A 15,696-nucleotide genomic window follows, 5' to 3' on the forward strand; every position below is an offset into this window, starting at 1 on the left:
TGTATTACAACAATAAATAAATAAAATTGTTTATACAATTCATATATTTTAAATTCATATTTTTTAGGTTGGCAATAATTTCTCACTAAATACTCATTAAAATTTTAAATTAAAAATTATTTATTTGTATATGAACGTTTACTATTAAACAACAAATTAAATTACAAAATTAAAGTATTATTAATAATTTAAAACATTAATTTTAAGCAAAATCGATAAATTTACTTTTTGAGTTGGTAGTGTCAGCGGTTACAACATAACCTTAATCCTATTGGTACATTTCAAAATTATTCCAACTGCCAAAAAGCACCAAAAAAATAACGGCCGTTTTAAGTGAATCTATCTCATAACGTTAACTATAAAGAAGTTGCGAGTGCAAAATTAACAAAAACAGTTACATATATATGCAGTTTTATAATAATATAATTCATCAAAGTACAGTTATAACCAAACAATTAAGAAAGTTTTAAGCAAAACAAAATGAATTATAATTATAATGGAAAATACACTGGAACTCCTGTACATAGACAGTTTAAAACGCCTACCGCAAAACGTAAGCTTAAAACAGACACAGGGACGGTAAAAAGATGTAAATCGGATAGCGAAGACAGCATTAGTAGCAACCCGGAATCAGTAGCAAGTAGTTCTAAGGATAGAGAAGTTAATGTATTGTCGCTTGTTGCCTTATTTGATGAATTAATGCGATCAATTCGTAAACTGAATAATGCTGAAATTGAGGATCATTTTATGAGTAACGTAGAGCATTTTATATTGCTAACTGAGAAATGGAGGGAAAGTAACGTTGAGTGTCACCGATTACAAATTGAGCTGGATAAAAAAACGCACGAATTAAGCGACGTTGAAAATAAGTTGTCGCTTGCGCGAAAACTTTTAGATCAGGAGAAGAAATTGAGAAAAAAAGAAGTGGATAAGGTTGAAAATGAACGAGATTTATATGTAAGACTATTTTTTGATGTGATTATTTATTTTTAATTAATGTTTGTATTTTTAGTTATCTCAATTATTAAAATTGAGGACTATTTTAACTAAGGATTGTTGGAATAACATTCCTCGCGAAGCTAGGGATAATTTAAATCTTCCTGGGATGAGAAACATCTCAGAACATAACATTGGCATTACTAGTCCACCACAAAATTTTATCCCCGAAGGAAATACAACCGGTTTGTTTTTAAATTTATCATTGTTTAAATTATTATGTTCGTTATTTTTAAGGTTCGTTATTATCGGACTTTAGTTATTCAATGTCTGAGGATGATTTCGATGGGACATCAAAAGTCGCTAAGAATTGGCAAAAATTACGTCCTAGTTTAGATGGAGTTCAGGGAGAACCAGCAACTAAAAAACGACGATCTTCTGGAAATCATGTTGAAGTAATTATTATTATAACAATTAAATAACGTTTAAGGGGTAACACCAATGTAGAATTAAAAAAAAAATTATATACCAAAAATGCGGAGGAGCGTAGTTACTCTCTCCGCAATTTTAACATAAAATTATAGGAGCCTTCAGAGTGTTAGGAAGTTATGAATATTTGGCCAAAAATCTAATTATAACTAAATGAAGTTGAAAATATTTAATATCATTCCATTATAATATCTCCTTAATGGTTAACTAGGATTTATTTCATCTACAAACAGTACTTAAAACAAAATTTAGGATTTTGAAACAAATGTTTGAAAATGAAAGCAAAACAAAGGTTTTGTTGTAGTTTAACGCATTTTTCTAAATATTTTCTGTTTAGAATAATTGGTTACCATAGTTACTCATGGCTACTGCTATTTTTATGATTACATTAATTTGAAGTAATTAAACTTTAAAGTAATTTTTCTCGAAAATTTTCTTATGTAACCAATATTAATATTGACTATACTAGATTCAGAAAAAAAATCCTCTTTCATATTCCGCAATAAAAATAGGGGATTGCCATTAAAAAAAAAATATCGATGACCCCATAACTCGTTTAAAAATGGCGAAAAAAATTTGAAATCTACACCAAAAAATTGCAAAAAATTTAATTCTTTAGACCCGTTTCAGGGATTTTTTCATAAGCCGTTTATTATGATTTTATCGCCTATATCCGTTACTTTACGGACACACTGTATATAACTACGTTTATTTAGTTCACTAGGCTTTAGTTCTTAAATTTAAAAAATTAACATTACTTATTCACATTTCTATTTGATTTTTCTTGCACGGTTCATAATGAATCATTACAATTCTTTTTTTATTTTGTAACCTGAAGGATTAGCTATAAGATGGTATATAAGACTTTACTTACTTCCACTGACTTTAGAAAATATTGACTATCAAATGAGGAATGTGGCAAAAATGAGGTAACATAGTGGCGTAAATTCAGGATTAAATCTCAATATTTTCACGCTTCGAAAGAAAAGAAGTGATATGATTATGGCACACAGTGGTCCGAAAAACACTTAAAACCCGATCGAAAATCAATTGAAAAAAAAATTTTATAGTGTTGTTTTTTTAAATGTTACATATATTTTAACTATTAATAGACTCTTAGTGAAGTTTATGAAGTCTTTGGTGTTTTATAATAGCTACTGCGCGAAATAAATTGCTATTACAATTACCTTATTTTGTATAAGGAAATTTTTTAAAAAACGACACAACTTTAGAAAACAAAAAAGATGGTATATCACTACTTGAAAATATTGTGTCGTTGGTTTCTTATAAAGTACAGAAAGGTCTTCATTTTACGCCCTTCCAAATTTCAAAAGATGTTTGTTGAAAAAAATTACAACCATTTCTATTGACGTCAATAAATACATATATTTTTTGACCATTCAATCTTTTAAATTAAATATCTTGCGAGCGAACAAAATCGAACAATTGTAGCTAACATTTTTTTATTGCTGAAGGTATGGTGTACATAGCATAAGAAAGAAATCTTGCGCCAACGTGCGCCTTAACCAAAAAATTGGCAGTCAAAGATTACTTAACACATAATTGTGGATCTTATTTATCAAGAAGCAAAAAACTTTTGGTCTTATAATTATATGCCAAGTTTCATAAAGCTAGCTAATTGCTAACACCAAAATAATATTTTCGATCGGGTTTTCTTACCGCTCGGACCACTGTGTGGCACCTTCATATCTCAAATAAAGTGGATTCACATCCCCATGGTCACACCCTAACGAAATGAAATAAAGAGTGTCACAAACGCGGATACAAACTTTAAATAAAAATTTCAATAGAATTTATGCGCGATATTAAATTTCCGCTCCCTAATTTATATTTTTTTAAAATATAATTAAATTTGTATAGTTCGAAGGCTATTTCATTTATCGTAATAAACGGTTGGTTAAGTCGGTTGAAAAGCTGTACTAACCCACCTTCCCACATTCTACAGTTTATATTAGAATTTAATTGTAACAAAACACACATAAATAGACATGAATCCATAAAAATTCATGAAATACTCCAAATTAATCGACTAGAACGTTTTTCTTGCAATCAATTGCAAAAACAGTTTTGTATATGAACCTCCTAAATAAACTAACTTGACCATTTCCGGTTTCGCAATTTGACTAATATTTAATATCTACATATTTTCATGACTGCAAAGAAATTGTTAATTAATTTCATGCATTTATCCTATTATTCAGTAACATGCCAGTTTACATATACAGTGTGTCCGTAAAGTAACGGATATAGGCGATAAAATCATTATAAACGGTTTATGGAAAAATCCCTGAAACAGGTCTAAAGATTTAAATTTTTTGGTGTAGATTTTAAATTTTCTCCGCCATTTTTAAACGAGTTTTGAATGATTTTTTTTACAGTCAATATTAATATTGGTTACATAAGAAAATTTTCGAGAAAAATTACTTTAAAGTTTAACTACTTCATATTTGATGACATGATACAAATAGCAGTATCTAAGCATGAGTAATTATGCTAACCAATTATATCAAACATTTACCTAAGTGTCAAAAACAACTCAATTCCAACAGCAGTTATTCCAACAAGATGGCGCGTCACCACACTTCAAGAAGCTTTACTAAATCAGTTATTGACACTCATTTTTATCATTTATACAAATTTGAAGTACGAGAACTTTAAAGTAATTTTTCTCGAAAATTTTCTTATGTATGCAATATTAATATTGACTGTACTAGATTCAGAAAAAAATCCTCTTTCATATTCCGTAATAAAAATGGGGGATTGTCATTTGAAAAAAACATCGATGACGTCATAACTCGTTTAAAAATATCGGAAAAAATTTGAAATCTACACTAAAAAATTGCAAAAAATGTAAATCTTTAGACCCGTTTCAGGGATTTTTGAATAAAATAATGATTTTATCGCCTATATCCGCTACTTTACGGACACACTGTATAAAAAATGATGGATGGTCCTCAGATAAAGGACAACTTCCGATTACGCGGTTCGAGTGAAATTTACGGTATGAATGTTTCTCATAATTTTAATCGCTTATGCAATATTGCATTTGTTTAACTCTCTTTAAACAACAAGTTTATATAGAACAAATTCAATATGGTTTCCAATAAAGTACCACTTCCGGTTGACGAATATGATCCAAACTTGATACAAATCTTAGATTTTGTTACTAACAGCTACATCCGAAATTTCATTGCCGTAGCTTGCTGGGTTTTTGAAGTATGAATTTTGTCCTCCTAAATTCATGAAATTGACCACTGTGCGGGGGCAACCATGCTATACAGCGTGTCCCTAAAATTTGTGTGCTCAGAACTTTTTTGTTCGCTCGTAACCCTACATTTATTTTTGTACTTTTTAATAGAAAATTTATTTTAGAAACTTTTATCACTCTTTGAAAATTTTGATAACATTGACCGTTTTCGAGTTATACGCAAAAATGTTAAGCGTTGATTTCAATCGTAACAAACAAAAAAAGGAAACATATTCCGCAAGATCTGAGTTGGCGATGACAATTGAAAAACGAACTGAGCTAATAACCATTATTTGCATAAATTTCTAAGTGCAGATTTAGTTAAATCCAGTGTTAATTTATTTTAGTTGAATAAAAGAATGTAATTTACAAAAATTTTCGGCCGCCCAACGATGTAAATTTCTCAAATTGATGATTCCATCTTTAGAAAAAGTAGATTCATCTGTAAAAAGCACTTTTTCTAAAAACTGATCACCAATTTGGATTTTGTGCTGCATTATTTGGCAATATTGCAGTCGCAGTGGGAAATCAGCCAGTCGAACTTCCTGAACTTTGTAACAATGAAATGTTTTTGAAGTTAAAAAATGCCTCGCCATATCCAAAGTACTAGCTGTAGTATTTTCTTCTACGTAGTCTAGAATATCTTCTTCTAGTTCGGGTCTTCGGACTGATCTTAGCGGCTGCTACGGCGTTTCCATGACATTATTCCCCTAATGTCAAAATCATGTCACTTTGTTCACTAAATGTGTAACTCTCCATTTTGAACACTTAAAATTAATAAAAACTTAACTAACAAAAAAACTATCGTTTGTGTTTAAACGACATAAGCAAGTTAACAGCTCAATTTGTTTTTTTTATTGCCATGGCCAACCTTGCCTTTTTCGAAGATTTTTGTTTTTTAGTGTTACCATTGAAATTGAAGCTTAATATTTTCGCGTATAACTCGAAACCGGTCAATATTATCAAAATTTTCAAAGAGTAATAAAAGTTTCTAAAATAAATTTTCTATTAAAAAATACAAAAATAAATGTAGGGTTACGAGCGAACAAAAAGTTCTGAGCAAACAAATTTTAGGGGCACCTGTATAGCATGGTTGCCGCCGCCCGATCAAAGTCAAAATTGGTTCAATGATTTTGCTTGATATTTGTTTACCCTGCACCAAATTTCAACGCTCTACCATAAATGGTATTGAAAATATTTAGAAAAATGTGTTAAAATTTCTGAACTTTGATGGCCCATATCTTGGCCATTTGAAGACTTTTATAATAATTTTTTTCACGAATCGTCATCATTTTTGCTCTAGTATATGAGGTTAATTTTATGCCCCGAGTCACCGGAACACTTTGTATAATACTTATACAGGCTGTATCTGAATGACTGCAACAAGCTTCAAGGGGTGATTTTTTAGTATATTTTAAGGGTACTTTAATATATGAACCATGGGCGACTTCGGCTCCCCTAAAGAGGTACACCCCTCCAAAAATGGCGGAAAATTTTGGTTTAATTTTTTTTTTCTCAAAAACCATAATCGTTAAAAAATGAAATTTGGGGAATATGTTTCACTCATAATAGGGCACGTTGTGATCCTATCTGTACTGTCAATATTCCCGTCTAAATTACTAATCATGACCACCCCCGTTGAATTTATGCCTAGGTTTTTTTTATTTTAATAATAGTAAGAAAAACAAATGTCAAAAATATTTCTGGAAAAAATTGCATAGCCTACTAAGATTTTTTCAATAAAAGTCATTCCATCTTTCGATTAACAACCCTGCAGGTTAACAGTTAATGTTTGCTTAATTAATTTTTTTCTCAGAAGTTATTAAATTTTCGAAGAACATCACAGAGACAAAAAAGTTTTACAATATTTTCATCTAAGTAACTAAAATTTTTCTAATGTATTTATCATCTGCATAAAAAAAATTTTGCCCTGTATATACACTGTGTATGTACAGGATGTCCCAATTTCGATGTCCGCATAGGCTATCTCCAAAACTAAAAGAGATAGAAAAAAAGTAGCTTACATGTCATGATCTCGTTTTTCGAGAAAATGCTAATGCCGAAAACTCCGAACGGCTATCGTCTTTTGTTTTCGCCCTATCGGCAAAAACTGAAAATTTTGCGAAAACGACAATCGCGAATATCTCACTTATTATCAAAGATGGAGTATTATAAATAAAACATTATATGGGTAACTTTTTAAGAAGAATTCAGTGGCGTAGGTAGAATTTTTTTCCCATCTTTTATTTTCGAGATTTTAGACGTAACTTTATTTTTTTAAATGGAAACCATAGTTGGCTATGACTTAAAATAATTTGTTATTTTCTTCTGATAACAAATATATATACTTTGTGGGGTATATTTCTTATAGTTATTGAATAATTAACAAAAATTCATTTTGTTCCATCTAAATCTAATGTATGTATTTAAAAGTTAATGTTGCTATGGTGATAACCATATATACTATGATGGAATATAATGTATCAATTTTGTTTGTTCTTTCTAAAACTATTGTATGCATTTAAAACTTAATGTTGTTATGGTGATAACCATACCATGAGGGAAAGCATTGTTTCCAATTATTGCCAATGTTTCTAGCAAGGACAATAGAATCTAACAGGACTGCTACATCCATTGTATTTTTGTAGTCGACTACGGGTTGGTTGCCCGCACTCTACGTCACACTATTTGATAAGCCTGATAACTGTCTATGTTTTTAGAGGTTATATGATAGACATTAATACGTCTAAAAACATAAAACTTCAAAACTAATATGAATACGTCTAGGATATAACCTCTAAAAACACACAGCAAACGCATAGACCATAACAACAGCTAGGCGTGGAAAATGGTGTGACGTAGTTTGCGTGTAGGCTGTCACAACAATGGATGTAGCAGTCCTGTTAGATTCTACTGTCCTTGAGTTTGTAGTAGTATTTAAAAATTCACTAACAACTCTGGCATTATGTGCTGGTGCTCCGTCGTATTGAAAATATATCATTTGAGACATATTTAGTGGCAAATTGTCGTCCAAAGGCTCAATGTGCTGCCTTAATATATTGAGGTATTTCCCTGAGTTATGGTAGATACTATATGCCAAAATGCTATTATCTAAAAGGGCACACCATACATTGAACCCCAATCTTCTTTGAACACTCAGAGACTTCATCGGTCCAGATTACATTTTGAACAAACAGCAGATTATTTAATTTTTTTAAATATCATCTACAAAATTCTAATCTTCGATTGACATCTCCGGCACGTAAATAATGAGTTAGCCCCGCTTTGTATGGTTTATACTTATTTTTCTTTCATATTCGGGAGCGGTGTCTTTTGGGTCAAACGTCTTGTTGCAATTTCTCTTGCAGGTCATTTTGGTATGTTTTTGTATGTGGTTTGGGGAAGGACCAAATATCTATTAAATTTTCTGCTGACCGGCTGAAGGTTTGTACGTGCGCGGTTGTCTTCTTTCTGGATATCTTGCGAAACAAAATTCCGCGGCTAACGTCGCATTCTTATCTGATAACATATAGCATTCCATCATGTTACATTTTTCATAATTTTCGAAATTCATTGTAAAGTTTTATTCAGATTTGTTATACTTTGACACTTAACACGCTGGTGCATAATGCCAGAGTTGATATCGAATTTTTAAATACAAACTTTGGCAATTATTTAATACATTATGTTCCATCATAGTATGTATGGTTATCACCATAGCAACATTAACTTTTAAATACATACATTAGTTTTAGACAGAACAAAATGAATTTTTGTTAATTATTCAATAACCATAAGAAATATACCCTACAAACTATATATATTTGTTATCAGAAGAAAATAACAAATTATTTTAAGTCATAGCCAACTATGGTTTCCATTTAAAAAAATAAAGTTACGTCTAAAACCTCGAAAATAAAAGATGGGAAAAAAATTCTACCTACGCCACTGAATTCTTCGTAAAAATCTTTGATAATAAGTGAGATATTTGCGAATGTCGTTTTCGCAAAATTTTCAGTTTTTGCCGATAGGGCGAAAACAAAAGACGATAGCTGTTCGGAGTTTTCGGTATTAACATTTTCTCGAAAAACGAGATCATGACATGAGCTACTTTTTTTCTATCTCTTTTAGTTTCGGAGATAGCCTATAATAACACCCAAATTTGCCCACCCTGTACATAAAGTATGATATCAATTCAAAAAAATACGTTGGATATTCTTCCAGAAAAAAGGCTTTGACATCTATGTTATATTTTTTACGAGATAAAATTGAAATACCATGCCTAAGTTGACATTTTAAAATAGGAACCCCCATTTTTTGTTACATTTATGGATTTTACGTAAATTCAGAGTATTTTTCATGTAGCTGTCTTCGAAAAAATAGCTGTTAAAAAAATACTTTCACTATTTTATTTGCAATAATAGAGTAAACTATAATAGAGTAAGCTATTCTCTGTTTCTGTGTTAATTTGTGACAATTGTTTAATAATGTAATGATATCCATAAATTATATTTATTTTTCTTCGTCTTCACTGTGTTCTACAGTTTCAATATTAGTTCTTTAGGAAAATCTGCATTATTCCTTGATTTCTTGCTATGAAATGATGTTATAATTGAGTCTGAAAATATTTAATAATCTGTTTAAAATGTCTCTATTGTTGTGTCTTCTTGACATTTTTCTTGAAAATTTCTCTCTATACCTTCTAAGGTCTTTATTCCGAGTTTCTTGCGCTTCTTCTGAAAGCAGGCCAATCCGGATACTTAATGATTTTATTATTAAGTGGCAATGCACAAGAATTTTATGCACTACCACAGGCATATAATACCAATTATGTAATTGATTTCGTGTCGTTTGTAAAATTTTTAAATGCAGCAGTGTTTATATTTTTTCCAAATTAATCTTAAAATTATAAAAAATTTGTATATAATTTCTTGGGAAATGTTGGATCAAAAAATTTTCGAGCAGTATTCCCGTCATTACTGGATCCTACTCCTTTTTTGGGTACATCTACAATTTTTTCTCTGTTCGAATACTTTGCGTTCTCCTTTTCTGACTTGCCATTTCTTTATTCTTGATTTTCTTCTAATCTATACGATATGTGCAATAGGCATTCATTTAATGTTAAATGCAAAAGAAGTACAGGGTGTCCCAATTTCGATGTCCGCATAGGCTATCTCCGAAACTAAAAGAGATAGAAAAAAAGTAGCTTACATGTCATGATCTCGTTTTTTGAGAAAATGCTAATGCCGAAAACTCCGAACAGCTATCGTCTTTTGTTTTCGCCCTATCGGCAAAAACTGAAAATTTTGCAAAAACGACAATCGCGAATATCTCACTTATTATCATAGATGGAGTATTATAAATAAAACATTATATGGGCAACTTTTTACGAAGAATTCAGTGGCGTAGGTAGAATTTTTTTCCCATCATTTATTTTCGAGATTTTAGACGTAACTTTATTTTTTTAAATGGAAACCATAGTTGGCTATGACTTAAAATAATTTGTTATTTTCTTCTGGTAACAAGTATATATAGTTTGTGGGGTACATTTCTTATGGTTATTGAATAATTAGCAAAAATTCATTTTGTTCTGTCTAAAACTAATGTATGTATTTAAAAGTTAATGTTGCTATGGTGATAACCATACATACTATGATGGAACATAATGTATCAAATAATTGCCAAAGTTTATATTTAAAAATTCAATAACAACTCTGGCATTATGTGCTGGTACGATGCACCAGCATGTTAAGTGTCAAAGTATAACAAAACTGAATAAAACTTTACAATGAATATCGAAAATTATGAAAAATGTAACATGATGGAATGCTATATGTTATCTATCCAGAAAGAAGACAACCGCACGTAAGAACCTTCAGCCGGTTAGCAGAAAATTTAATGGATATTTGGTCCTTCCCCAAACCACATACAAAAACATACCAAAATGACCTGCAAGAGAAATTGCAACAAGACGTCTCACCCAAAAGCCGCTGCTCCCGAATATGAAAGAAAAATAAGTATAAACCATACAAAGCGGGGCTAACTCATTATTTACGTGCCGGAGATGTCAATCTAAGATTAAAATTTTGTAGATGATATTTAGAAAAATTAAATAATCTGCTGTTTGTTCAAAATGTCATCTGGGCCGATGAAGTCTCTGAGTGTTCAAAGAAGATTGGGGTTCAATGTATGGTGTGTCCTTTTAGATAATAGAGTTTTGGCATATAGTATCTACCATAAAAACTTAAACTCAGGGAAATACCTCAATATATTAAGGCAGCACATGGAGCCTTTGGTCGACAATTTGCCACTAAATATGTCTCAAATGATATATTTTCAATATAACGGAGCACCAGCACATAATGCCAGAGTTGTTAGTGAATTTTTAAATACTACTACAAACTCAAGGACAATAAAATCTAACAGGACTGCTACATCCATTGTTGTGACAGCCTACCCGCAAACTACGTCACACCATTTTTCACGCCCAGCTGTTGTTATGGTCTATGCGTTTGCTGTGTGTTTTTAGAGGTTATAGCCTAGACGTATTCATATTAGTCTTGAAGTTTTATGTTTTTAGAGGTATTAATGTCTATCATATAACCTCTAAAAACATAGACAGTTATCTACCAGGCGTGGTAAATAGTGTGACGTAGAGTGCGGGCAACCAACCCGTAGTCGACTACAAAAATACAATGGATGTAGCAGTCCTGTTAGATTCTACTGTCCTTGCTACAAACTTTGCCAATAATTGGAAACAATGCTTTCCCTCATGGTATGGTTATCACTAGGGCACGGAACTTTTGTAACGGAACGATACGATTTACCCCCTCCACTTGTTCTCCTAGAAAATAAGGTGGTGGGGTCAAGTCAACTCACCTCATCGGTTGTTGTTGACGACCGACAATCGGTTTATTACACGTCAGTGTCAACTGTCAGTACGATTTGAAAATATTAAAAAAAAATATATTTTATAACTTTAATTCAAACAAACAGGATCCGATTTGTAATATCAATCACAAATCGGATACGGATATAAAAATATTGCTGTTAACGTATATTGAAACAATCATGCCTAAATTTTCATCTGTAAATGACGTTCTAGTTGACGTTAAAATGTGTTTGTACCTAGAAAATGATCTTTTAACATCACAACTTGTAAGTGGAGCATAAATAAAATACTGAGCTATTGAACCATATTTTTCCTTAAGAGTTAAAGGTATATTGTTTTCGGCAATTTGTTGAACAATTTTCAAATCCGAACAACAATTTTACCACAAAGTGAAACTAAAAACAATTCTTAAAAAAAAAAAACTATAATACGAACTCAAACAGAACTCCAAATTCCAATTAAAGGTAACTAAAGAAAGATAAATAGCAAATTTGACGAAATTATGCGAATGAAAAGCGTCGAATACTGCACATTTGAACAACAGTGAAATCGTACTGACAGTTGACAATGTTGACATTGATGCGCAATAAAGAACCGATCGTCGGTCGTCAATAACAACCGATCAGGTGAGTTGACTTGACGCCACCGACTCATTTTCTAGGAGAACAAGTGGAGGGGGTAAATCGTATCGTACCGTTACAAAAGTTCCGGGCCCTAGTTATCACCATAACAACATTAAGTTTTAAATACATACAATAGTTTTAGAAAGAACAAAAAAAATTGATACATTATATTCCATCATAGTATGTATGGTTATCACCATAGCAACGTTAACTTTTAAATACATACATTAGACTTAGATGGAACAAAATGAATTTTTGTTAATTATTCAATAACTATAAGAAATATACCCCACAAACTATATATATTTGTTATCAGAAGAAAATAACAAATTATTTTAAGTCATAGCCAACTATGGTTTCCATTTAAAAAAATAAAGTTACGTCTAAAATCTCGAAAATAAAAGATGGGAAAAAAATTCTACCTACGCCACTGAATTCTTCTTAAAAAGTTACCCATATAATGTTTTATTTATAATACTCCATCTTTGATAATAAGTGAGATATTCGCGATTGTCGTTTTCGCAAAATTTTCAGTTTTTGCCGATAGGGCGAAAACAAAAGACGATAGCTGTTCGGAGTTTTCGGCATTAGCATTTTCTCAAAAAACGACATCATGACAAGTAAGCTACTTTTTTTCTATCTCTTTTAGTTTCGGAGATAGCCTATGCGGACATCGAAATTGGGACACCTGTACATATTTTGAAGTACTATCATTTCTTGATAATAATTTTTGTGAAATATGTAGCTGGTGTTACATTTTAACGCATCTTTGATTTTCTTTTTTGTTGCTGTGTGTTGGATAGGTATTTTTTAACTAAAAAAATACTTTGGACTTATTTGGAAAAAAGTTACAATATGATATGTATAACTGGTTGTAGAAATTCAAAATTGTTACTTAAATTGCTACTGTTTCTCTCTTTGTTTCAACCACTTTAGCCTTCACAATCACTTCTGTCCGTGCCCCCTGTCTTTCTTATTCAAGTCATTCCCACATCTTCGCAGTCTTCTTTTATTTCCTCCAGTATAGGATACATCTTATATTGCGATTAAATGTATCATCCGGCTCAATAAGCACCTCCTTTGCCTTTATTTTTCTTGCCATAATGGATTTCCTTCTACAATACTCGTATTTTCAAAGTATTGCTCTTCCCATTTCCATTTTGCCACCTACGTCCATTCTTCGAATGTTTCTTCCTCATCTCCTCAATCTCTGTTTGTGTAGCCTGAGTGTTAACCTTTTTGTCTTCTGGTCTTATTCATCCATTCTCTTATCGCTTTTTGGCAGAACATCTTCTCTACTCTTTTCATCTTTCTCGCCACTTCTTTAATTTCCCTATAGTTTTTCTATAGAAAATTACAATGAATTTGAGAACAGAGAAGGGCAGCTTTATGGTCCTGGTATAGCAGATTAATGGTAAAAAATTATATGCAGTTAATCTTTAATTTTTTCATAACCAAAATTTTAAATGCGTTTTTCTCATTTTTACCACATATTTAAAATTATATTCTACAGGGAAGTACGTAGGGGTACATTTCTACAGTGGTGTTACTTACCCCTTAAATAACATTTCATAACCAATTTAAAATTATTTTTTTTTAAATTAATAAATTATTTTTTTCAAGATTAACACCACCGAAACAGTTCGCGCAACAACTACATTAACAGTAGCCAAAAAAGGGCCAATAACTGCAACTTCAATTATAGAATCGATTCCTAAAGTCGATCAAGTTGATAATAATAAGCCTCAACATCCCGTAAATAATGTTTTGGCGGATTTATGGAAATCGTCACCTCAAAAACTTCAATCGATCAATAAAAACATAAAATTATCACAACATCGCCAACATAGTTTTCAAATGAAAACTATTGTAATGCCGGATACTTGTGGTGTTTGCGAAAAAAGAATTCGATTTGCAAAAAATGTTGTTAAATGTAAAGTTTGTCGGAGTGTTTGTCACCCAGAGTGTAAAGATAAATTACCTCTTCCATGTATACCGTGTGCTAACACCCCAACTCATCGTTTAGCGCAAGGTATTATTAGTGATTACACCCCGACGACCGCTCCGATGGTTCCAGCGATAATCGTGCATTGTTTGAATGAGATTGAGGCGAAAGGGATGAAGGAATTGGGTATTTATAGGATTCCCGGTGCTGAGAAAGACGTGAAAGGATTAAAAGATCGATTTTTTAAAGGAAAAGCAGCTCCGATTCTTACTAATATTGATATCCATGTAATTTGTGGGGTTGTTAAAGATTTTTTGAGGTTTCTAAGAGAACCGTTGGTGTCGAAATCGTTGCGAGGGGAGTTTATAAAAGCGGTTGAATGTTCCGATAAAAAAGATGTTGCCGCGAATTTGTGTCAAATCATTTCCGAGCTGCCACAACCGAATCGGGATACTTTAGCGTACATTATTTTACATTTAAAGAAAGTTGCTGAATCTAAAGAATGTAAAATGCCGTTAACGAATTTAGCGAAAGTTTTTGGACCGACGATAGTTGGGTTTTCTTCGAATGATTTGGAGGATATGGGGGATTGCTTGAAAGAAACGGGGCAACAATATAATGTTATGATTAATTTGTTGGAGCTTCCTGTTGAGTATTGGCAAGATTTTGTTATTCAACAACAGTTAACGATGAAGTTACAACAAACTCCGAGTACAGATTCTTTATTAAGGCCGACTCCCAATCGATTATTTTCTACTCGTTTAGAAAGAGATTTTATTAAGAAAAGGAAAAATATATTAACTACACCATCGAGTCTTCTTACATAAATATTTTTTTGATGGTAAAATGTTTTTCCTACATATTTTTATGGTAAGTACTTATGGGATGGATAAGATTAATTTATCATTATCAAAAAGAATTAAATTTATACTTGAATTTCTACAAAATTTACTTAAATAAGTTTTTTTTGTATTTATCTTGTAATAAGCGCATCTTAACCAATATTTTTTTGTTGTAATATTAGGATTATTTTTTTTATTATATATTCATATATTATACACATACATAATTAAAGTATTAATAAAGATTTAAGTTTCAAAATAAAATCGTTTTATTTTAACCTTCGAGCGACTTCACACGACTTAGTAACGCGAGCTAAAACACATTAGCTTTGTTCGTTGGGACTGCACTACTCTGCACGACATGGCACTCGTATGACGTCATAGTGCAATGAAGTGTAAGTAAGTGCAATGTCATGTCAACTTAGTGCAGGTCAGAAAAGTGTATAAACCGTGGTCGCAACGAACAGATTTTTATAAAAAAAGTGTATAATATTTGAAATGGACGAACAGGAGATTGTCAGCGAAATACTCGTAGAAAATGAAATCATCGCAGAATGTTTTTTTAGTAGCGATTCATCAATTATTATTATATTATTATTATTTTACATTTTTTTCAATTATTAGCAAAATATATTTTCTACACCAAACTACTAACCCTTATAAGTTCTTTAAAAAGTACTACTTAACGTATAAAGAAATCA

General features: G+C 31.4%; 1 protein-coding gene across 1 annotated transcript; it reads left to right on the forward strand.

The window, feature by feature from the left end:
- The first annotated feature begins 269 nt into the window (after positions 1-269).
- On the forward strand, positions 270-15,259 carry LOC111421189 (rac GTPase-activating protein 1-like). Its single transcript, XM_023054334.2, has 4 exons — positions 270-957; positions 1,013-1,181; positions 1,234-1,391; positions 13,832-15,259. Exons 1-4 carry the CDS (start codon positions 481-483, stop codon positions 14,978-14,980), a joined length of 1,953 nt encoding a protein of 650 aa, XP_022910102.2. The 5' UTR covers positions 270-480; the 3' UTR covers positions 14,981-15,259.
- The last annotated feature ends 437 nt before the right edge of the window (positions 15,260-15,696 follow it).

This window comes from Onthophagus taurus, chromosome 1, assembly GCF_036711975.1.
Source record: "Onthophagus taurus isolate NC chromosome 1, IU_Otau_3.0, whole genome shotgun sequence".
Taxonomy (NCBI): Eukaryota; Metazoa; Arthropoda; class Insecta; order Coleoptera; family Scarabaeidae; genus Onthophagus; species Onthophagus taurus.